The sequence below is a fragment of the Triticum urartu genome, chromosome 7A (genome assembly GCF_056163025.1).
Source record: "Triticum urartu cultivar PI428250 chromosome 7A, HENAU_Tu73, whole genome shotgun sequence".
Classification (NCBI taxonomy): domain Eukaryota; kingdom Viridiplantae; phylum Streptophyta; class Magnoliopsida; order Poales; family Poaceae; genus Triticum; species Triticum urartu.
This window is the reverse complement of record NC_141879.1, coordinates 272,330,177-272,355,819: the sequence shown is the minus strand read 5'-3', so window position 1 is coordinate 272,355,819 and position 25,643 is coordinate 272,330,177. Positions and strand designations below refer to the sequence as shown.

The following is a 25,643-nucleotide window of genomic DNA, read 5'->3' as shown; positions in this document are numbered from 1 at the left end:
TCATAGGATGGCAACACATCATTGGATAATAATATGAAGCATAAAGCACCATGTTCAAGTAGAGGGTACAGCGGGTTGCGGGAGAGTGTACTGTCGTAGATATATGTGGGAAGGTGATGAAAACGTTGGTGAAGATGACGGGGGTGTTGGTGTAGATCGTTGTCGCGGTGATGGCCCCGGCGGCGTTCCGGCGCCACCGGGAGAGAGACCCCCTTCTTCTTCTTCCTTGACCTTCTCCCTAGATGGGAGAAGGGTTTACCCCTGGTCCATGGCTTCCATGGTGGCGGAGGGGCGAGAGCCCCTCCGAGATTGGATCTGTCTCTGTCTCTCTCTGTTTCTGCGTTCCAGATTCTGGCCTTTCACCGTTTCTTATATTCTTGGAGATCCGTAACTCCGATTGGGATGAAATTTTAACATGATTTGTATCTGGATATTGGCTTTCTTGCGGCGAAAGAATGGCACCAACTGCCTTATGGGGTGGCGACGAGGGTCAGGGCCGTGCCCACCCCCCTGGGGCGCGCCCCCAGCCTCGTGCCCCCCTCGGGCATCGTCTGGTGTTGATTCTTCTTCCCAAAAATCACATATATCCCAAAAAAATCTCCGTAAGTTTTTATCCCATTTGGACTCCGTTTGATATGGATTTTCTTCGAAACAAAAAACATGCAACAAACAGGAACTGGCACTGGGCACTGGATCAATATGTTAGTCCCGAAAGTAGTATAAAAAGTTGCCAAAAGTATATCAAAGTTGTATAATATTGGCATGGAACAATCAAAAATTATAGATACGACGGAGACGTATCAGCCTTCAACTCTTGCAAAGTTGCATCTGCTTCTAAGGTCCACTTCATAGGCCCTGCCTTCTTAAAAATTTTGAAGAACGATTGGGCGCGCTCGGCAGACTTGGAGATGAATCTGCTTAGCGCGGCAACGCATCCTGTCAGACACCTCACATCCTTCACTGACTTTGGTGCTTTGATCCGCTCGATGGCTTTGATCTTGTCGGGGTTGGCTTCGATCCCGTGATGGGACACATAGAACCCGGGCAACTTGCCGGAGGGAACACCAAACACACACTTCTCTGGGTTGAGCTTCAAATTGATCTTGCGCGGATTAGCAAACGTCTCCTCCCAATCCTGAATAAGGGGGCTCTATCCTTGGTCGTCACCACAATGTCATCCATATAAGCCTCTATGTTTCTGTGCAGCTGTGGCTCAAAACCAATCTGGACTACCCTTGCAAAAGTGGAACCGGCACTCTTTAATCCGAATGGCATGCAGACAAAATAGTACATACCACATGAAGTGATGAACAACGTCTTCTCTTCATCTTCCTTGGACATGAAGATTTGGTGATACCCAGAATACGCATCCAGAAAGGAGAGCAAATCACAACCTGAAGTGGAGTCCACAATCTGATCGATGTGCGGCAAGGGAAACGGGTCCTTCGGGCAAGCCTTGTTGAGATCCGTGAAATCAATGCAAAGCCTCCACTTCCCATTAGCCTTCCAGACTACCACTGGATTTGCAAACCACGTGGATGCAGCACTCCTCTAACCAAATCGGCTGCCTTGAGTTTCTTGATCTCTTCTACAATGAACTGCTGCCTCTCCAAGGCCTGCTTCCGGACTTTCTGCTTGACAGGTCAGGCGTGTGGGCAGACAGCAAGGTGGTGCTCGATTACCTCCCTGGGAACACCGGGGATATCAGATGGTTGCCAAGCAAACACATCAACATTCGCCCGCAGGAAGGCAATGAGCGCACTTTCCTATTTGTCATCGAGGGTGGCGCTGATAGTGAAAGTACCATCAACGTCAGCCAGCCCTGTCGGGGCCTTCTGCACCTGGGGTGCAGCGACCTTGGATCTCTTGCTGTTGGAACACTCCGGCACGTCATCAATGGGTGTCGTGCACTTAGAGGGGCACGCTTCCCGGATTCTTTGCTGGAGTTCCTACAATCCCTCTTTTTTCCTTTGTTTTCCTTGGCGGGAACTGCTGCTGCCGCTGCCTCTGCCACAACTGCATCTCGGTACATCTTGTCCACACAAATGATTGCATCCTTCTCATCTAACGGGATGGTGATGACTCCCGGTGGCCCAGGCATCTTCAAGGTGTTGTAGGCATAGTGGGATGCCGGCATGAACTTAGCCAGGGCCGGGCGTCCAAGAATCCCTTTGTATGGCAGGGGGAGATCGACCACATCAACACAATCCTCTCAGTCCGGTAGTTCAGTTCTCCCCCAAACGTTACGGGCAACGTGATCTTTCCCTTAGGATGGCTCCTGCCGGGATTAACTCCTTGAAATGTGCCGGTAACCTCTAGTTCTTCTTCTGCTATCTGAAGCTTGTTGATAACTGCTGGGGAGATCAGATTCAACCCGGCCCCACCGTCCACCAACATCTTTGTGACCTTGAGGTCGCGAATTGTTGGGGAGACCAACAATGGCAAACACCCTACCGCACTGGTACGGCTAGGATGATCCTCCTTGTCAAAGATGATGGGTGTACAGGAATATTTGAGTGGCTTCCGGGCCTCCAGCACTAGTTCCACGGCATTGACCTCTCGCGCCCACCGCTTGAGTTGACGGTGAGAGGTGTGCAGGGATGCACCCCCGTCAATGCACAGGGCGTCGGTGGTCTTCTGAAACTCTTGCTCACTGGTTTCCTCTTCATCCCCTCCATCGCTCTCATCGTCACAACCTTCCTTCTCTCGGCCTTTGGTGCGTTTCCTTAGTTCCGAAAGGGTTTGCTAGGGCAATTTACTTCGCCACCCCGACCCTTGCCGCTAGCAACATTCTGACCTTTTTCCTTGTCACGCTTCTCATACTCTGCTCTCTATCTCTTGACAAGCTGCTCAACCTGATAAAATTCTTGAAGGTTGTGGCCCTTGGTCCGATGAATCTTGCAATACGACCCATCACCTTTCCCGACTTTCTTGGCAGCAACAGCTTCCCGGCAGTCAGCGCACACAGCAGCTTCTTTACCGGGGGCCTCTGCTTTGGCCTTCTTGCCGGTACTAGGCGTGCCCGATCCTTCAACAGTCATCACTGCCTTATCCCTCCGCTTCTTACTACGCTTCTTGCTCTTCTTCTGGCTGGTTGATTCATCATCATCTTCTGAATCAACATTGGTGCAATCTTCCTCTCCGGGTAACTTCCTTCCCTCCTCCATCTGGGCACACTTATCCACTAGGGTGTAGAGCTCCTTCACAGTCTTGGGCAACTGTACATTCATCTTGGAACGAATCCGGCGGTTGCGCACATTGGACTGGAAGGCAGCTATCACAGCTGTCGGATGGATATTTGGGATGTTTCTATGAACTTTGTTGAATCTCTGTAAATACTTATGGAGGGTTTCTCCTTCCTTCCTTCTATTGGAGAAGCTGTAAGTCGCTGGGTCGGCCTGGCTCTTGATGGCCGCCGGTGAAGGCGCCAATGAACTCATGGCACATGTCAGCCCATGACAAAATGGAGTTCTCCGGTAGGTGCATCAGCCAAGACCTAACATTGGACTTGAGGGCCAAAGGGAAGTAGTTGGAAAAAACCTTCTCATCTCTTCCCCCGGCAGCCTGAACAGCGATGTTGTAGATGCTCAAGAACTCTGCCGGTTTCAGCCTCCCATCATACTTCTCAGGTATCTCTGGCTTGAACGTGCGAACGGACGGCCAACGGACTTGTCGCAGCTCACGAGTGAAGGCAGGGCAGCCAACCTCGGAAGGTAGGCACCCGCCAACACCGTGCGCGGGCTTGTCGATGTAGGGGTCGTCGCACCCATCGGTCCGGCGGAGGTCGCTGTGGTGTTGTTCGACAACGACGCGTGTGTCTCCTATCCGCCTATCCTCCGGGACTCGTCGTTGGCCTGGACGTGCTCGAGGGTCAGAAGAGGCCATCGAGACATCGTTGGGGTCTTGATTCTGTTGTGCTCGCGCTGGCTACCGTGGTGGGGCCTGCACCTTGGGGATGTCCCCTTCCGTACGGTCAGCAGCATGAGTCGTTGTTGTCGCTTGGGGAGGTCACGGCGGGCCAGCTCGCCGTGAGCCCCCAGCTTCAGCGAAACCGAGCAGACTTTGGATGGTGGCATGCCATTCGTCCATCCGCTCAGCTGCTAGCGGAAACCTCAATAGCAGTTGAGCCCGCGCCATGGCCTCTGAAGCCGTACTTGGCATGGATGATGATGAAGTCGATCGCACCGTTGCTCGGCTCTTGACGGTGCCAGCTGTGGCAGCACTGCGCCCCCGCTGCTGCTGCGAGGCGGCCACCTGGAGGTGGTGTGGCGAAGGCGCTCGAGGGCCAACGGCTCCATCAGGCGCAGCATCTTGGTCGACCTGTCCCAGGGGAGGTGCACGCTCTGCGGCCGCACCCGTGGCCGACCACATCTCTAGCAGCATCCATGTCCTCGGCTTTCTCCGCACCTCCCGCAGCGTTAGAGGCCGTGGGTGGCAGAGCCTTCGAGGTGGACAGGTGAGCCGAAGGATCGGGTTTCTTCTTGGGCGCCGTCGAAGATGAAGATGGTGATGAAGATGACACGCTTCGCACGCCTTCAGGTTCATGCAAGTGATCCCCCTACCTGGTGCGCTAAAGATGTCATGGGAAACCACGGCCAACTATGGGACCAGGAGGCCCCTTGCTGGTTTGGTAGGGGGATGTCGCGTTGCACAAAGAGCAAAAGAGCGTGGGGCAACACGGCAGAGATCACGCGGGCAATTTTACCCAGGTTTGGGCCATCGTGAGGCGTAAAACCCTACTCCTGCTTTGGTGGATTGATGGTGGAAAGGTGGTGGTGGAGCGTAGTACACTTGCCCGACAGGGGTTGCCTCGGGGCGGCAGTGGCTACGCGCGTACGGGGGTGTGAGTTATCCAATCTTCTAACCCTGTCTATGGTTGCCATGGGCCTCCTTTTATAGATCAAGGGGTTACCACAATGGCAAAGTAGTCATTATGCACTGATAAGATAGAAAATAGTGCTATCATACCTAACTGTGCGGGCTGACAGGGCACATTAAATGCACTGCTCAATGTCACATCATTGGTTGCCCGGCAAGGCTTGCCGGGTCATCTTGCCAGCTCCACGCCTGCTTGCTTGACACGTCGCAGGACGGGTTTCATCTGTGGGTCTTTGCTGTAGAGAGAGGATACCATGTGGTGAATGGCTGCCGCTTAGTCACTCTGCGGCTTGACACCACACTGATTGACGACGTGAGTCGTGGTGGCGTGGTTGGTGACGTGGTCTCATCTCTGTGAGCCCCGTCAGGCCCTGTCGGGGTGTCTTGGTTGTCTCCTTCTGGGCGTGGCCTCGCCCTTTGTCGGGCTCGCCTGCCCGGCAAAGGAGGCCTTCTCCTGATGGTGTCTTTCTTCTCTGGCTCGACCCTAGTCCCTCTGATCTGCATGTTCGTCCTTCGAATCTCTTAGCCCCTTGAACTCTGACTTGGGCTTGTGCTCTAATATTGTTCCCGTGCCTGTGCACAGTCTGGGCAACAGACCCAGGATTTCTTGCATCGACAGTCGGGACGAGCGATGGTCTTTTCCTACCAATCTATCCCCCTGGAAGCATGCACGTAGTACTTCATTTCAATAACTAATAGATTTTTGCAATAAGTATGTGAGTTCTTTATGAATAATGTTGAGTCCATGGATTATACGCACTCTCACCCTTCCACCATTGCTAGCCTCTCTGGTACTGCGCAACTTTCGTCGGTACCATATGATACGTCTCCAATGTATCTATAATTTTTGATTATTCCATGCTGTTTTATTATCAATCTTGGATGTTTTATAATCATTTTATAGTCATTTTATATCATTTTTTGGTACTAACCTATTGACATAGTGCCAAGTGCCAGTTGTTTTTTCCATGTTTTTTACATCGCAGAAAATCAATATCAAACGGAGTCCAAATGCCACAAAACTTTACGGAGATTTTTTATGGACGAGAGGGAAGATATTGGGCCCTAGTTGCACCTGGGGGACTCCCGAGGAGGGGACCACCCACCAGGGCGTGCCAGGAGGCCCAGGCGCGCCCTGGTGGGTTGTGCCCACCTCGGGTGCCCCCCGGACCGCCTCTTTGCTCTATAAATACCCCAAAAATACCAGAACCCTAAGGGAGTTGACGAAATATTCATCCAGCCATCGCAGAGTCCAGAACCACCAGATCCAATCTAGACACCATCACGGAGGGGTTCACCACTACCATTGGTGCCTCTCCGATGATGCGTGAGTAATTCTTTGTAGACCTTCGGGTCCGTAATTAGTAGCTGGATGGCTTCATCTCTCTCTCTCTTGATTCTCAATACAATGGTCTCTTGGAAATCCATATGATGTAACTCTTTTGTGGTGTGTTTGTTGGGATCGATGAACTCTGAGTTTATGATCAGATTATCTTTTTATATCCATGAAAGTATTTGAGTTTCTTTGATCTCTTTTATGCATGATCTCTTATAGCCTCCTATTTCTTCTTCGATATTTGGGATTTGTTTAGCCAACTTGATCTATTTATCTTGCAATGGGAAGAGGTACCCGGTAGTGGGTTCAATCTTACGGTGCTTGATCCCAGTGACAGAAAGGGAACGACATGTATGTATTTTTGGTACTAAGGATAAAAATATGGGATCTATATCTACCGCCATAGATAAACGGATCTCGTCTACATCATGTCATCATTCTTATTGCATTACCCCGTTTTTCCATGAACTTAATACACTAGATGCATGCTGGATAGCGGTCGATGTGTGGAGTAATAGTAGTAGATGCAGGCAGGAGTCGGTCTACTAATCTTGGACGTGATGCCTATGTAATGATCATTGCCTGGATATCATCATAATTATTTGAGGTTCTATCAATTGCCCAATAGTAATTTGTTTACCCACCGTTTGCTATTTTTCTCGAGAGAAGCCACTAGTGAAACCTATGGCCCCTGGCTCTTCTTTCTCATATATTTGCATTTGTGATCTATTTTTCTCTTGCTTTTATTTTCAGATCTATTAAACCAAAAATTCAAAAATGCTTTGCTACACTTTATTTTATTTGCGATCTATTTATTCAATCTATCACAACTTTCTCCCGTCCACGCACCGTTTGTGGCGCCGTTACCCGAAAGGGATTGACAACCCCTTTAACACCTCGGGTTACGAGTGGTTTTTATTTGTGTGCAGGGGTTGTTTACGTTGTGTTGCTTGGTTCTCCTACTGGTTCGATAACCTTGGTTTCATATATGAGGGAAATACCTACTGCCGTTGTGCTGCATCATCCCTTCCTCTTTGGGGAAATACCGACGTAGCTTCAAGCGACATCAAAAGGAATTTTTTGGCGCCGTTGCCGGGGAGGATCTTCATCATAACCAGGTTCCTAATCACAAATCTCAGCTCCTCGCAATTTACATTATTTGCCATTTGCCTCTCGTTTTCCTCTCCCCCACTTCACAAAAATTTGCCATTTTATTCGCCTCTCTTTTCCATTCGCCGATTTCTTGTCGGATCTGCTTTTGTGTGTGGGATCTTGTTTGCCGTTATGGATAATTCCTCCTCTATTTCTTGCACTCCCGAGAACGAAGTTCTCAACTTTAAACAAAGGGGAGGAGAAAGTTTAAAAGATGCTTGGTATAGAATTTGCAATGCTCATAATAGATCTATCCGTAAGCAATCTACCATTGTGCTTCTGTGTTGTTTTTATTTTGGCATCACCACTTGGTATAGATTCATCCTTGATACGATTACCAGTGGAAATTTCTTAATGAGTTCTACTTTTGATGTTCTTAATTCTATGGGAAATTCAGTGGGCTCACCACCCCTTATGGTTAATGAAACAATTTTGACTCTTGAGCATGTTATGTAAATACTAGATGCTATCGAAAAGAAAATGCTCATGGAAGATCATATGGAAATTATACATAAAAAGATGCATAATTTTGCCACTCATCTTGGGTCAAAAGCGGGCGATATTTTTAAGTTGTTAAAAGAGAGGGGTACCTTAATCCATGAAAGAATAGAAGAAAGTCCGTCTCGGATTGATAAGTTGGAAGAAATATTTAGTAATCTAAGCATGACTTTTACTACCACTAAAATTATTGAGGAAACCCCCGTAAAGAGTAGGAGATCCAGAAACAAGGGTGCAACTTCTAGTGATAGCAATAAAGGAGATCTTAAGATGATTAGTATCCACCCTGATTTTGTTGAAGTGATAAGAGATCCTTTTTGCAAGAATGAAATCTTTAAATTTACTCCTAGAAGTATTGCTATTGAAAGTCTTTATGCTAAATCTTTGAAGGATTCGAAGTGTTTGATTTAAGAGTTGGACAAAGATGGCCAAACTTAGATCCTTGCTTTATGCCTAGCTAAGGGCGTAAAACTATAACGCTTGTTGGGAGGCAACCCAATGAATAAAATGTATTTTTTTCTTTTTGCTTCCTGTTTCTGAGTGTTAGCACAATTATGCTATTGTTATGATTGTGTTTTTTGTGTTTTAATTAGTGGTCGTGCCAAGTAAAGCTTTTAGGATCTTCCTGGGCAATAGTTGTTTGATCTTGCTGAAAAACAGAAAGTTTTGCGCTCACAAAATTAATTTTTATTTTTTACCAGAGAACGATAAAATACCCATTCCAATTGCAGTAGATCAATATACAAATTTCTCAGGCCGTCCTAATTTTTCAGAGTTTTTTAAGTTACAGAGTATTCGAAATAGTCAGATTTATACACACTGTTCTGTCTTGACAGATTCTGTTTTCTTTGTGTTGTGTGCTTATTTTGATGGCTCTATGGTTTTCTTTGATGAGTTTTTGCCATAGAAAAGTTGGAATACAGTATATATAATACAAAAACAAAATATGAATTGGTTTGATATAGCACTTATAGTAGTGATTTATTATTCTTATACTAACGGATCTCATGAAGGTTTTGTTGAGTTTTGTGTGATTGGAGTTTTCAAGTTTTGGGTTATCTTACGATGGATGAGGGAAGGATGTAAGAGCCTAAGCTTGGGGATGCCCCGGCATCCTAAGCTATTATCCAAGAATGAGCAACCAACTAAGCTTGGGGATGCCCCCGAGTGGCATCCCCGCTTTCTTCCAACAACTATCGTTATTTTACTCGAGACTATATTTTTATTCGTCACATAATATGTGTTTTGCTTGGGGCATCTTGTATGATATGTGTCTTTGCTTGTTTTTTTGTGTTTTAAGTCATCAATCCTTGCTGGACACACCTATTTGAGAGAGCCAAAATTATATCTTGACTTGTTAGAATTGCTCTCTATGCTTCACTTAATTTTTTATAAGCAATGGACTTGCTCTAGTGCTTCACTTATATCTTTTTGAGCACGGTGTGCTTTGTTATTTTTGAAGAAATTATCTCTTGCTTCACTTAGATTTATTTGAGAGTTAGTAAAATTTTGAAGAAATTCTCTCTTGCTTTACTTAAATTATTTTGAGAGAAAGAAAATTTGTTATGCTCATGATCTTCACTTATATTTGTTTGAGCTTATGAAAAGCAACACATGAAAATTAGTCCCAGAGTGATAGATATCCAAGAAGGATAAAGGAAAAAAAGGAAAAATGTCATGAAGATCATTGGACAAAATAAACTTGATTCTTAGTAATAGTTTTGAGATATGATGATGTGATATGTGAGTCATCTTGATGAGTAATTATGCTTTAGTAAGAATATTGGTGTTAAGGTTTGTGATTCCCTATGCATGCACGAAAGTCAATAATCATGCAATGAAATTATATCCTACTTGTGGTGTATTATTTGGTGTTAATTATGCTTAATGCTTGCTTATGAGATTATTCGTTTCTTGGTTGGTCGCTTCCCAATCTTTTGCTAGCCTTCATTTTGCACTAAGTATGACCTCTACTTGTGCATCCAAAATCTTTTAAACCAGTTTTGCCACATGAGTCCACTATATCTACCTATATGTTGTATTCTTTTGCCGTTCTAAGAAAATTTGGATGTGCCATCTCTAATTTTCAAATAAACTTCTCTTGTGTGCGTTTGTTTTGCTCGCGGAGCGGTGAGGGGTGGCTAATATTTTCCATGCTAGATGTGTTATTCTCAAGATGAGTGTTTATTCACTTGTCATTGCACGAGAGTAAGGCAAAGGTATTAGGGATGCCCAGTCCCGAAATGCAAAAAAATGAATTTACTTTATGTTGTCAAATAATAAATTCCTTGGAAACTGTTGGTATGGAGGGCACCCGTGGATACGGTTAGCCATGGAAAGTGAAAGTTATGGTGGAAAAAGGAATAAACTTTATTTTCTGTTTGGGAACCGCCTATGATATATCTATGCATGGAAAGTGTTGGGAACTCTAAGTCGTTTTCGTTGGTGGGATGGATACACCTACCAAAATGTTTTTATCTCAAATTTTTCGCTTTGAGCTCTGGCACCTCTACAATCCCTACTTCCCTATGCGAAGGGCCTATCTTCTAATTTATGCAATTTTTATTTTGAGTCTCCATCTTCTCTTATAAAAGCACCAACTAGGAGGCAATATGATCATGCTTGAGTATTGTGTGTAGTTAATATTCGAGTGTGTTTCATGAATGGATCAATGTTTGAGCATGATGGTCTAGGGATAACTTATTTTAGCGTTGATATTTTGAAAGACATGGTTGCTTGTTGATATGCTTGAGTATCTAAATTATTATGTCAAAACTAGACTATTGCTTTGAATCACATAAAAGTCCAAATGTCCATGCTATAAAGAAAAGAATATGATATGACATGATGAACAACAATCCACATCAAAAATTCTGTTTTTATCACTTACCTACTCGAGGACAAGTAGGAGTTAAGCTTGGGGATGATGATACGTCTCCAACGTATCTATTTTTGATTGTTCCATGTTGTTATATTATCAATCTTGGATGTTTTATAATCATTTCATAGTCATTTTATACCATTTTTTGGTACTAACCTATTGACATAGTGCCAAGTGCCAGTTGTTGTTTTTTGCATGTTTTCTTACATCATAGAAAATCAATACCAAACGGAGTCCAAATGGAGTGAAACTTTACGAAGATTTTTTATGGACCAGAAGACACCTAATGGGTCAAGGCTGTTCTGATGATGCATGAGTAGTTCTTTGTAGACCTTCGGGTCCGTAGTTAGTAGCTAGATGGCTTCATCTCTCTCTCTCTCTCTTGATTCTCAGTACAATGGTCTCTTGGAGATCCATATGATGTAACTCTTTTGTGGTGTGTTTGTTGGGATCGATGAACTTTGAGTTTATGATCAGATCTATCTTTTTATATCCATGAAAGTATTTGAGTTTCTTTGATCTCTTTTATGCATGATCTCTTATAGCCTCCTATTTCTTCTTCGATATTTGGGATTTGTTTAGCCAACTTGATCTATTTATCTTGCAATGGGAAGAGGTACCCGGTAGTGGGTTCAATCTTACGGTGCTTGATCCCAGTGACAGAAAGGGAACGACATGTATGTATTTTTGGTACTAAGGATAAAAATATGGGATCTATATCTACCGCCATAGATAAACGGATCTCGTCTACATCATGTCATCATTCTTATTGCATTACCCCGTTTTTCCATGAACTTAATACACTAGATGCATGCTGGATAGCGGTCGATGTGTGGAGTAATAGTAGTAGATGCAGGCAGGAGTCGGTCTACTAATCTTGGACGTGATGCCTATGTAATGATCATTGCCTGGATATCATCATAATTATTTGAGGTTCTATCAATTGCCCAATAGTAATTTGTTTACCCACCGTTTGCTATTTTTCTCGAGAGAAGACACTAGTGAAACCTACGGCCCCCGGGTCTTCTTTCTCATATATTTTCCTTTGCGATCTATTTTTCTCTTGCTTTTATTTTCAGATCTATTAAACCAAAAATACAAAAATACAAAAAATACATTGCTGCACTTTATTTTATTTGCGGTCTATTTATTCAATCTATCACAACTTTCTCCCGTCCACGCACTGTTTGAGGCGCCGTTACCCGAAAGGGATTCACAACCCCTTTAACACGTCGGGTTGCGAGTGGTTGTTATTTGTGTACAGGGGCTGTTTACGTTGTGTTGTTTGGTTCTCCTACTGGTTCGATAACCTTGGTTTCATATCTGAGGGAAATACCTACCGCCGCTGTGCTGCATCATCCCTTCCTCTTTGGGGGAATACCAACGTAGCTTCAAGCGACATCACCATACACCCACCATATTCTTCCTCAAAACAGCCACCATACCTACCTATTATGGCATTTCCATAGCCATTTTGAGATATATTTCCATGCAACTTTCCACCGTTCTGTTTATTATGACACACTTCATCATTGTCATATTGCTTTGCATGATCATGTAGTTGACATCGTATTTGTGGCAAAGCCACCATTCATCATATTTATACATGTCACTCTTGATTCATTGCACATCCCGGTACACTGCCGGAGGCATTCATATACAGTCATATTTTGTTCTAAGTATAGAGTTGTAATTCTTGAGTTGTAAGTAAATAAAAGTGTGATGATATTCATTATTAGAGCATTGTCCCATATGAGGAAAGGATGATTGAAGCTATGATTCCCCCACAAGTCAGGATGAGTCTCCAGACTTAAAAAAAATAAAAGAGGCCAAAAGAAGCCCATTAAAAAGATAAAAAAAGTGAGAGAAAAGAGAGAAGGGGCAATGTTACTATCATTTTACCACACTTGTGCTTCAAAGTAGCACCATGATCTTCATGATAGAGAGTCTCCTATGTTGTCCCTTTCATATACTAGTGGGAATTTTTTATTATAGAACTTGGCTTGTATATTCCAATGATGGGCTTCCTCAAATTGCCCTAGGTCTTTGTGAGCAAGCGAGTTGGATGCGCACCCACTTACTTTCTTTTTGAGCTTTCATAAACTTATAGCTCTAGTGCATCTGTTGCATGACAACCCCTACTCACTCACATTGATATCTATTGATGGGCATCTCCATAGCCCGTTGATATGCCTAATTGATGTGAGACTATCTCCTTATTTTTGTCTTCTCCACAACCACCATATTCTATTCCACCTACAGTGCTATGTCCATGGCTCACGCTCATGTATTGCGTGAAAGTTGAAAAAGTCTAAGAACATCAAAAGTATGAAACAATTGCTTGGCTTGTCATCGGGGTTGTGCATGATTCGAATATTTTGTGTCATGAAGATGGAGCATAGCCAGACTATATGATTTCGTAGGGATAAGCTTTCTTTGGCCATGTTATTGTGAGAAGACATAATTGCCTTGTTAGTATGCTTGAAGTATTATTGTTTTTATGTCAATATTAAACTTTTGTTTTGAATCTTATGGATCTAAACATTCATGCCACAATAAATAAAATTTACATGGATAAATATGTTAGGTAGCATTCCAAAAATTCTATTTTTATCATTTACCTACTCGAGGACGAGCAGGAATTAAGCTTGGGGATGCTAGATTCGTCTCCAATGTATCTATAATTTTTTATTGTTCTGTGCTATTATATTATCTGTTTTGGATGCTTTATATGCATTAATATGCTATTTTATATTACTTTTTGGACTAACTTATTAACCTAGAGCCCAGTGCCAGTTTCTATTTTTTCCTTGTTTTTTAGCTTAGCAGAAAAGGAATACCCTACGGAATAAAACCTTCGTGATGATTTTTCTTGGACCAGAAGACACCCAGGAGACTTGGAGTGCAAGTCAGAAGATCCACGGGGCGGCCACAAGGGTGGATGGCGCGCATAGGGGGGTAGGGCGCGCCCCCTACCTTGTGGGCCCCTCGGTGACCCCCTGACCTAGATCTTCCTCCTATATATTCACATATATTTCCAAATCACTAGAAGCATCCATGGAAACACTTTTCCACCGCCGGAACCTTCTGTTCCCGTGAGATCTCATCTTGGGGCCTTTTCCGACATCCTAACGGAGGGGGATTCGACCACAGAGGGCTTCTACATCAACTCTATTGCCCTTCCGATGAAGCATGAGTAATTTACCTCAGACCTATGAGTCCATAACTAGTAACTAGATGGCTTCTTCTCTCTCTCTTTGATTCTCAATACCATGTTCTCCTCGATGTTCTTGGAGATCTATCCGATGTAATCTTCTTTTGTGGTGTGTTTGTCGAGATCCGATGAATTGTGGATTTATGATCAGCTTATCTATGAATATTATTTGAATCTTCTCTGAATTCTTTTATGCATGATTTGATATCTTTGTAATTCTCTTCGAACTATCGGTTTGGTTTAGCCAACTAGATTGGTTTTTCTTGCAATGGGAGAAGTGCTTGGCTTTGGGTTCAATCTTGCGGTGTCCTTTACCGGTGACAGTAGGGGCAGCAAGGCACATATTGTATTGTTGCCATCGAGGATAAAAAGATGGGGTTTACATCATATTGCTTGAGATTATTCCTCTACATCATGGCATCTTACTTAATGCGTTACTCTGTTCTTCATGAACTTAATACTCTAGATGCAGGCATGAGTCAGTCGATGTGTGGAGTAATAGTAGTAGATGCAGGTAGGAGTCGGTCTACTTGACACGGATGTGATGCCTATATTTCATAACCATTGCCTTAGATATCGTCATAACTTTGCGCTTTTCTATCAATTGCTCGACATTAATTTGCTCACTCACTGTATTATTTGCTATCTTGAGAGAAGCCTCTAGTGAAACCTATGGCCCCGGGGTCTATTTTCCATCATATAAGTTTTCGATCTACTATTTTGCAATCCTCTACTTTCTGATCTATAAACCAAAAAACCCAAAAATATTTATTTTATAGTTTGTTTAGTTTTATCTATCTCTATCATATCTCACTTTTGCAAGTGACCGTGAAGGGATTGACAACCCCTTTATCGCGTTGGGTGCAAGTTGTTTGATTGTTTGTGCAGGTATTGGTGATTTGTGCGTTGTCTCCTACTGGATTGATACCTTGGTTCTCTAACCGAGGGAAATACTTATCTCTACTTTGCTGCATCACCCTTTCCTCTTCAAGGGAAAAACCAACGGAAGCTCAAGAAGTAGTTGGGCTCGCCGTGGACGCGGCTAGAGGTCAGAGGTGGCTGCCGCTCTGAGAAGAAGGTGGATGGTGGTGGGTGGATGCGCGGCTCCGGGTGGCGGAGGATGGCAGAGATTGGTGGTGCCCTTCCCGTCAGTAAGGCTCGTGGCACCGTGGATGTGGAGGTGGAGGGCTGACCTTTGACGTGGAGGCTCATGTGCGAGGTGGCGGCATGGTGGTGGCTACTATGTGGCGATGCGATGCCTCCCATTGTAGTGGTTGGCCTCCTTGAGCAGCTCCGGTTTAGGTGTTGTGACCTTGGGCTGGGAGAAATCCCTGATTTGCATGCCGAGGCTAGCAACGGCAACGTTCGTGGACGTTGCCCCCTCCCTGAAGTCGTTTATTTCGCCCCGATCCGACTCCCTTCCTTGTGCTCAGGGGAAACTCTTGGTCCGGGCTCTGGACCAGGCGACGGCAACGGCATGCCCTCGTTCCCTCCTTGGGAGCGTAGTCTTGTAGCTCGAGGGGTACCGGTTGCACGACTTAAGTCGGTGTTGGCTGCTACTATAGGCGTGGGCCTCCATGGTGCAATGTACACAATCGCAGGAACCCTCTCGAGGACGTCGTCTTTAGGTCTGCCCAGGTCCTGTCGTCCACTTGCCGACTTCTTCTTGGCGCATTGGGTGGGTGCGTTGGTCTGCGTTGTCCTCGAGTCTTGGCCTTGTTGTAGAGGTCTCCGGCGTCGGTTGTGACGTGGCCTGGTTGCTATGTGGCTTGCCTCATTGCCTTTGGCATGAGGTTGACCAAGGTATATCATGTATCATAGTAAGCGAGGTGGGTGTGTTGGGTGGATGTGGATGCTAATCTTTGTGATTGGCGTGGAAATGGTTGAAAGGCGGTGCATCCGTCTTCTCTACCGCTCCTTCTTTAATATATGATACGCATGCTTATGTGTATTCGAGAAAAAAAAAGATTAGTGGTGTATAAAGAAACTGTATGATCTTTATGGAAAGAGTAGGCAGAAAAATATAAATTAAAAAAATATAATTATATAATTGGAAAATGTTAAACATGTATATATAAAATGGCCCTGATGGATAAAAATGTACAATGTGTATGAAAATAGGTAGAGACAGAAAATATAAATTTTCAAAAATGTTGATCATGTATTTGGAAAACTATAAATATGTATGTAAAAATATTCCTAATATATATAAAAAATGTTGAATATGTATGTAAAAAGTTGACATCAAAATATATGTTTCAGAAAATGTTAACCATGTGTTTGAAAACATATTCAAGCGTGTACAGGAAAAAATGTTTCAGATGTATATGAAAAATGTTTCATACATTTGGAAAAATGTTAAACATGTATAAAAAATATTCATGTTCTATACGAAAGGAGAAAGAAACAATGAAAACCAATGGAAGCAGTGCAGAAGAATGAACATAGTGAAACAGAGAAAAAAATAAAGAAATAAAGAAAACTAAAGGAAAATAGTAAACAAACAAAAAAACCATTGAAAATGGAGAAAGAAACAAAGAAAGCCTAAGAAAAACAAAGAAAAAGGAAAGAAAAGAAAAAACCAATGAAACTCCACAAAAGAGCGAATAAGACCCACAAAAAACAAGAAAATAGAGAGGCCAGCTTTAGCCTTTTTGACACCAAACCTGATTCTACTAACTAATAGAAAGACTAGCAAAGCTAATATTACTAAAAATCTTATAAAAACAAGTTTTTGATGAACACATGCCAAATATCACTATCCAAACAAGCATGCTCAAATTTCTGCCCCAACACGAACCCACTACTCAGATTTGCCCCTAATTTCGAAGCATGCTCAAATTTGCTCCTTTGCCGTTAGTTGCATTTATAAGAATGCCCTTCTGTGCCATTACCGTCAAGTCAAAGGGCTTTGACCATTTTCTAGGCGTTTGCTGGACAATTTTGCCCCTCTCTTCATGTGTCACTTACAAGTGGGACCCACTGAACAAAAATAAAAAACCTATCTACCCTCTCACTTACATGTGGGCCCACTAAAGAATAAAAGCAAAAAAACTCTCTCTCACTTACCTATGGACCCCACATGTAAGTGTCTAGTTATTTTTCTAAAATGACTTAGCAGTTTTGTTAACTGTTAGGGCCCACGGATTAGTCTTATTAATAAGCATATTGTTAATACTAGGTAGGATTAGGGAACGTTCCTGTGGCCCGACGAGGACGTCGGTTCCTCTGAGTGGGGGTGTATGTGATGGCATGGCTTATTAGTGATGATAGACTACTCATATCAATAAGGAATTCCTTCTTTTCCGGGAGCTCATTCGGATAGAACTCCAAAGTTAAGCGTGCTTAGCTTGGAGTAGTGTCAGGATGGGTGACCGGCCGGGAAGTTGCTCCCGGGTACGCACGAGTGAGGACGAAGTGCACAGAAAAGACTAGTATTGATCTGTGAGGCCAGTCTAGATCCCGCCAAGAGTAACGACCACCGGTAGGTGTGTCCGGGGCGTTACAAGTTGGTAACAGAGCCAACCCTCGCGATTACACGGATGTTTGTGGACAGGTGCGCGGTCATGTTGTTCATGACATTTGTGACCCGTCGTGGCACACGGCATGGTACATGTACTGGACTGGATGCACAGACGTATGTGCCAAGAGGGAACGTTCCTGTGGCCCGACGAGGACGTCGATTCCTCTGAGTGGGGGTGTATGTGATGGCCTGGCTTATTAGGCATGATAGACTACATGGTACATGTACTGGACTGGATGCACAGACGTATGTGCCAAGAGGGAACGTTCCTGTGGCCCGACGAGGACGTCGATTCCTCTGAGTGGGGGTGTATGTGATGGCCTGGCTTATTAGGCATGATAGACTACTCATATCAATAAGGAATTCCTTCTTTTCCGGGAGCCCATTCGGACATAACTCCAAAGTTAAGCGTGCTTAGCTTGGAGTAGTGTCAGGATGGGTGACCGACCGGGAAGTTGCTCCCGGGTGCGCACGAGTGAGGACAAAGTGCACAGAAAAGACTAGTATTGATCTGTGAGGCCAGTCTAGATCCTGCCAGGAGTAACGACCACCGGCGGGTGTGTCCGGGGCGTTACAGATTAGGGCTAAACTAATTAATGGGACCCACATGTCATAGGAAGCTCACTATCCTAATCAAACCACCGGCGTTAAGCCGCTGGCGAGCCACGACAGAGGGCATGGAGCTCTGTCCGGCGACCAAAATGGTGGGTAATTTTGTCCTACAAGTGTGTGGGCTCGCTCCCGTCGAATGGAAGTGGCAGGGCAAGCGGGGATGGCTGGAGTGTCGGCTATGGCCGAGACCAGCGGCAGCGCCGTTTGAAGCTTGGTAGTAGAGGGGCTAGAAGGCACGGGGAAGAGGGGATAGAGGTGCACCGGAATCAGGGGATCACCGTGAGTATTCCAGAGTGGAAGAAGGGGCTGGCAAGGGCCGGTAGCGGCTGGACCTCGTTTGTGGCCGCTGGAGCGAGGCGTCGTGGGGAGGGGGCTAGACAAAGTGGAGCTCATCGGTGAGGTTTTTGGAAGATCCGCGATGGTGAATGGATCTCTGTGACAGTATGGGAGAGCGCGCGGGGGGGGGGGGTGTCTCGGACGACGGCGAATCGAAGACGACAACTGGCTGGCAAATGCGGCGGAGATGGCTTCGGTTGCGGAGTTGCAGGGCACCCGGGGTCACTATCGTTGGTGTGGTGATTCTTAGCTTGATGGCGGGGCTCGGAGACATGGTGGTTGGGCTTCTCAGCGATGTTCGCCACGGGAATGGCGGCTTGGGTGAGCACGCGGGTAACATGCCCTCGGCCTCGGCAGAGGAAGGAGATGACCAGCCAACGGGCTAGGCTAGTTGGGCCGTCCTGGGCCAAAAGGTAAGCGCGCCCTCTCTCCTCTCTTTTTCAATTTCTGTTTTCTTTTTTTCCATGGGCAAAAATGTCCACCAAACGCCTAGAAAATGTTCAAGGCCCTTTGACTAGACGGTAATGGCATGAAGGGGCATTCTCATAAGTGCAATTAATGGTAAGGGGCAAACTTGAACGTGCTTTGAAATTAGGGGCAAATCTAAAAAGTGGGTTCGAGTTATGGGGCACAAATGTAAATATTCCTATAAAAAATGTTATTGATGTATAAAGCAGGTGTACAATGTTTATGGAAAAAGTAGGCAGAAAAATATAACTTTAAAAAATTATATTTATATAATTAGAAAATGTTAAACATGTATATATAAAATGGCCCTGATGGATAAAAAATGTACAATGTGTATGAAAATAGGTAGAAACAGAAAAATATAAAATTTTAAAAAATGTTGATCATGTAGTTGGAAAACTTTAAATACGTATGTAAAAAATCATGATATATACAAAAAATGTTGAATATGTATGTAAAAAGTTGACATCAAAATATACGTTTCAAAAAATGTTAACCATGTATTTGAAAACATATTCAAGTGTGTATGGGAAAAAAATTTCAGATGTATATGATTTTTTTCATATATTAAAAAATTGTTAAACGGGTATAAAAAATTTAATGTTCTATACAAAAAGAGAAAAAAACAACAAAATAGAAAAACAATGAAGACCAAGAAAATCAGTGCAGAAGAATGAACGTGGTGAAAACCGAGGAAGAAATAAATGAAAACCAAAAAAGAAAAAAATGAAGGAAAATAGTAAACAAACAAAAAAACATTGAAAATGGAGAAAGAAACAAAGAAAACATAAGAAAACAAAGAAAATGTAGAAAAGAAAAAAATCAATGAAACCTGAGAAAAGAGCGAATAAGACCAACGAACAACAAAGAAAGCACAAAACCCAAGAAAATCATGAAACAACAAAAAAGGGAAAACAGAGGAAAACCAGACTAAAACCAACGAACAACTCATAGAAAACGGGCCAAACAGAAACGGAGGGAGAGGGGATTCTTTCGTGCCAGAGCTACTTCCATGTCACGAGAGCTATGTCTCGCATTAAGCAAAACCGAAGGTTCTTTCCGTCGACTGAGAACAGTATCAGGCAGGCCCATATATTGTGCACATACTAAAAAATTAGGAATAAATGGGGGCACCGAGGGATCTATCCAAGCCACTCGGCTCGCCGCTCGTTTCGTGATTAGCTATTTTAGGCGGAATAAATGGGGGCACCGAGGGTGCGGCCTACTTTAGGTGGAACAAGCTGTTTTTTACTGATTTTTTCTCATTCCTTTTTGCATTCGTTTCTTCATTTTTTTCATTTTTTCTTTGATTTATTTTGTTTCTTTTTGGGTTTTCATTTTTTTGGCTTCCTTTTGTTTTTCAGTCTGTATTTTTTGTATATGTCAACAACATTTTTCTAATACACATTTAACATTTTCTACACAAATTTAACATGTTTTAATACATGATCTAATTTTCTTAATACATATTTTTAACATTTTTCAAATGCTTGATTAACATTTTTCAAATACAAGACTAACATTATTTGAATACTTGGTCGACGTTTTTCCTATGCACACTTTTAAACCTTTTTCCAAATGCTTGATTAAGAGTTTTCAACTAAAAATATTTAGCATGTTTTGAATACATGTCAACATTTCTACACATTCAACATTTTTCAAACACTTGATTAACATTATTCAAACACTAGTTCAATGTTTTTTTTCAAATGCTTGATTCACATTTTTATATAGACGATCAAAAAAATTCAGCATTTTTTAATACATCATCAACATTATTTCTATACACATTTTCGACATTTCCTAAATGCTTATTTAACAATTCAAAATCTTGTTCAACATTTTTTCAAAGTCTTGATTAACAGTTTTATATACATGATTAAATACTTTTATCATTTTTCACCCGCAAAAAAATAATTTTAATTTTTAATACATTATCAACATTTTCTATGCACATTCAACATTTTTCAAATGCTTCATTAACATTTTTCAAATACTTGTTCAACATTTTCCGAATGCTTTTTTTTTCAAACACTTGTTCATGATTTTCCAAATGCTTGTTTACCATTTTTCAAATATTTGTTCAAAATTTTCCGAATGCTTGATTTATATTTTTTTTCAAATACTTGTTTAACATTTTTCTCATATTTGTTCAAAATTTTCTAAATGCTTGATTTATATTTTTCAAAATTTTTGTAATGCTTGATTAACATTTTTCAAATGCTTGATCAACATTTTTTAAATGTTTTTTGTAAAATATTGTTATATATATAATATTTTATAGCATAGGCAAGAAAATTGTATAGTATAAACAAAATTACAAAATTTAAGAAAAAACAAAAAACATACAAAAAAACAGAAAACAGGCGGTGGCCTCCCGCGCTCGTGGGCTAGCCCACCTCGCTCACCCCCTTCAGCGAGTCGGAAGTGAGATTCGCTGAATGCAAGATATAGGGGCACCTCTTCCATGTTGACTTAAGCAAGATATAGCGGTCACCAAACTTTTCGTCGGATAATTCATTTCTTCTTACTAATATTTTGCCAGGATTTACACCATATGAACTCGAGCTCATGCAAACGAATGCAAGTACAGGCATGTACATGGACGGAACAAAAACAAATGTTCGATACAATAGAACAATACATGGTAATTCTTGAATTGCACTTATGGCAATAAATAGCAGAGCCCCGGCTGTATCGTAAGAACGGCATATTTGAATTTGATACAAGATACTTGAGCTCAGTGTTCTTAGGCGATATATAGCAGACTAGCAGAGCTCCCGCTTCTTCTTTCCTGAGGAGGTCATTCTAACCTTAGGCAATAAACCGAGTCGGCTATTGCAAGCATGAACATTGGCTGCAGGTTCTGAACGTCTGGATGCAGATGTAGACTGTGCCTACGTATATATACCCTCCCCTTCCAGAACGTTCTCACAGCCTCACTCTTTTCCCGACTCTTGGCCCGACCAGTTGTCCCCTTTCTTCTGTGGATCTCTCCTTAATCTCGCCTATGAACAGAAGAACAACAAGAATATAAAGTAACTTAACCAATGCATGAAGACTAACTGTGAATGAACAATTGATATGTTTGTGAGACCTTTTACGGCACATCAAAATAATGTAACCCGTCCATTTCCAGTGATTCAATGGACTAGATCCACCAATACTACTAGGAAAAATCAGTAGTCTATTTTGTTCAAGGGGTAAAATTGGAAGACTTACAAAATAGATACCAAAACTCTACATGTTTTGAGAAATCCGTGTGTTTTGTCTCCTGCCTGACGAGACTGCAGCGACCGGTTCGGCCGAATATTTTCCGGCGGACATGAGATGCAACACAGGCGATTGTACATATGGATCCATGCCGAAGGTCTTTTTGGCCGAGGAAATCACCATGTACAATACATTGATTGGCAGTACTAGTACGTATGTGAGCAGGCGATTGTTTTCCGGCGATCAAGCCAGCAGCCGCGGCCGACGCACGCACAAGCAGCGGCCGAACCTCCGAGAGGGATCTGCAGCAACGACGGTGCTGCTGACCAGGACGCCGTAGGGGCGGCTCCATGGCCTTCTGATTGATTTGATGCCCGATCACAGACTTAGAGCTCCCACATGAAGGTCGCGGCTCTGATCGATTGTTGGACATGCACCGTTGATGACCGGCGATGGCAACCACGAGGTCAGACGAGGATGGTCACCATGAGAGATTTTACAAATTACGGAATAATATTTTTTTGACAAAACTACCCCGCTAATTAACGGCTGAGATGATTCAATACTCCTCGGTTCCGGAGGTAGTATATGATGTACCGTAAAAAAACTCTATGTTTACTATGTTCATCCATCAATACTGAAACTTTAGTTGCATTAGAGAAAATACTGGAGCTTCAGCGTTCTCGAAGTAACCTCAGTTTGGGTGAGCTCAGCCACCTTCATAATACGGATGCTCTGCACACACACAAAAAAAAGCAGCTCTCAAACATTTTTGTATATATACATGCACATTCATTAACATTGCAAATGAAATCGTTATGCAGGTGAACTTCAAATGTACGCTACAATGTTGTGGAGATAAAAAAACTAGCTGACCTTAACAGCTGCCAATGCTTCTCTAACAATTTCCTCGAAGCGGGTTAGCTCAGCCATGCTCATCTCTTTAACATCTAGTTCCAGGGCCCTGAAATTAGACAGCAGTGTGTGTAATGCCAAATATATAATCTTAGGCACAGCTCGATCAGTGTATGGAGGTGTGATGGATGAGTAATTACATTTGAGCGAAGCTATTTAGTTCAGATACTGACTCTGGAACTGACTGCTCGTTCAGATCAAGCTGTCCAAAGAATCGAAAGAACCGGTTAGTAACTTGCTACAGAAACCAAGCATGAACAAATCCACTACAACAGTACAGGTATGAGGTTGGAATTAAATCTCCGATGCGTGCTTACCAACTTTACCAGCATTAATTCTCTACCGCAGCTGGTTATATACCTAATTAGCCAACAAAATGGACCTATCAAAGATTGAATTCAAACCCGAAAATTTGAACGCAAGCTGTTTACTTCGAGATTGCTTTCAATCGCTGATAAATGTCATCTCCATCATACACTTTTTATTTCTACAGTCGTGTTTCCTTTGTCAAGTGCTTAATTGAAGCTAGAAACAGGATCTAGGATTAAAACAGGAAGCCCATTCTCTTGAGACGATACTTGGCTTAAAAGAGAAACTTTTATGTGACGTCTTCCTTGTCAAATATCTGTATTGACTGCTTCTTTCTTTACACCTGGGTCTAGTTTCACTTTGGAAGATGATCATCTGCTACCAAGCAACAACTTAACTATTGGAGAATGATTGGGAGAGGCTGTTTTTGGTCTGAAAATCATTCCTTAGAATTAGAATAGTATCATTTGGGCCCTAAACAAAACAGTGTTTTTACCACTAAGAGCATCTCTAGCTGATTCCTTATATCTTAACTCCTTATATGCCTCCGTATACTTAACTCCTTCAGAATTTGCTCCGCCAAAGGTTGCGGAACCTAGCTGAACCCCTATATTTAACTCTCTAAAAAAATTGACAAATTCTTCCAGCCTTTATCACATACATTTCAAAGAATTGCACAATAATTCATCAAGCATTCGAAAGATTCAAATTCAACGTACACAACAAATCGACCATATAAACATGCATATAGTTCATATCATCGAGAAATTCAAATTAAAACATGCACAAAGTTCATCCAAAAGGCACCACATCGATCAAGTTTGATCCAAAATCACCACAACATTGCATGTCTTATGTCGTGGATTCAGCCCTACCAAAGGCATGTTTCGGCTGAACGTTCAAAGCACTTTCGTGCTCATCATCTCCAAAGAAAACATCAGCACCCCCACGGCCACCACCATCATCACCTCCATAGACACCACCATCACCCCCATGGCCACCACCATCACCCCCACGAGAGGCCTCCGATTGGGCTATGATCTTTAAACGAGTGAGTTCCCAATACTTCCTTGCCGTGGCATCCATCGCGTTAGGGTCCATGAACATGATAACCCTCTCTTCGGCCTTCTTATCTTTTGCAAGCCTTTCCTCCTTGAGTGCAATCCTACACTCCTCCTCCTTCACCTTCCTCTCTTCGGCCACCAACTAGGGCCTCCACTTCTCGTCCTCCAAGCACTTGAGCTCGTTCCACTTTGTCGTCCTTTCTTTGCGTTTGGCTGCCAATGCTTTCTTGCTCTCAATCATAGCATCAAGCTCCTCTTTGTAGGCGTCGACGCCTCCATGCTTCTTCCTCTCTTTTGCAATCTTGTTAATTACCGTCCTACCTCCTGAAAGGGTGTTCATCCTCCTCGTCATCAGCTTCGACGGATATGGTAATCCATGACCTCTTCGGCATGGTCTCAGAGTTCCTCTGGATTCATTTCGCAACAGACGAGGCACCCGGTGACGCCTTGCACAGCTGCGGTCGTACCGCGTGCCAGTGGTGATGCCGGGTCGGGAGGGGGGCATGGGCAGGTGGCCTCCGCCCCTACCTCTCCCTTGGCGCCGCTGGAGGGGGCGGCTTCTGCCACATCCCCTGTCTTCGGACCCAGGCTGACGCCGCTGGGCGCGCTGGGCCCCGAGACGATGGTGGCTGAAGGAGCTGCACCGGTTCGGGCGACGTCACCTGGCAGCGCCCCGGTGGCTTCAACTCTGTTGAGCCCTGTTGGGGGTCGGGCAGGAGGCCCTACCCCGAACGGGGCCACGCGGGATGAGATCATCGCTTTCGGAGGGATTCCGGATCCTGTGCCCGAAGGTCGTTGGATGAGTTGCCGCCTCCAGGATCAGCCGGATGTTGATGATATGCAGCTAAGGTGCACCATGCGGGCGGCCAAGCTTCATGACATTGAAGTCACTGCTGGTATGTCAGTCAATACCTCCAATTCTATTTTTGCATTTTTCTAATGATGAGATTATACATAATGCAAATCAGTTGGGAGTTTCACTAGGTAGTAATGATAGTGAAATTTCTAAATCCGTTAATGATATCCTGGATCTTGAAGCGGAGCGCGCTCTAGAAATGATTCGAAACTTAGCGGTGGTCAAACCTATGAACGATTCGGATATAGATGCGTTGGGAGTTAGGGTACTTGATTGTTTTTGTGCGGATCTTGCACCCTCACTTCCTGAAACGAAGGCGGATGAGTGCCCTATTTCCCCAAGAGTTTCCATTCTTGCAGATGCTCCGGTGGTTAGGTCCAATGAGCTC

General features: G+C 43.5%; 1 protein-coding gene and 1 pseudogene across 2 annotated transcripts in view; one reads left to right on the top strand and one right to left on the bottom strand.

Annotated features, from left to right (window-relative positions):
- The first annotated feature begins 4,135 nt into the window (after positions 1 to 4,135).
- On the top strand, positions 4,136 to 15,706 carry LOC147959291 (uncharacterized; annotated as a pseudogene).
- Positions 15,707 to 21,506: 5,800 nt separating this feature from the next.
- The window catches only part of LOC125525434 (MADS-box transcription factor 51), a 42,061-nt gene continuing 37,924 nt past the window's right edge, over positions 21,507 to 25,643 (bottom strand). The window contains exons 3-6 of one of the 2 annotated variants that reach the window (XR_015611561.1): positions 23,167 to 23,228; positions 22,988 to 23,075; positions 22,121 to 22,846; positions 21,507 to 21,906 (exon numbers count right to left, since the gene is read on the bottom strand). Coding sequence is in view for 1 of the 2 variants with exons in the window: in XM_048690446.2 (XP_048546403.1) it covers positions 21,838 to 21,906; positions 22,805 to 22,846; positions 22,988 to 23,075; positions 23,167 to 23,228 (261 nt within the window). In the remaining variant the exon portion in view is untranslated. The remainder of the gene's footprint in view (positions 21,907 to 22,120; positions 22,847 to 22,987; positions 23,076 to 23,166; positions 23,229 to 25,643) is intronic. The other variant, XM_048690446.2, reaches the window with a different exon arrangement.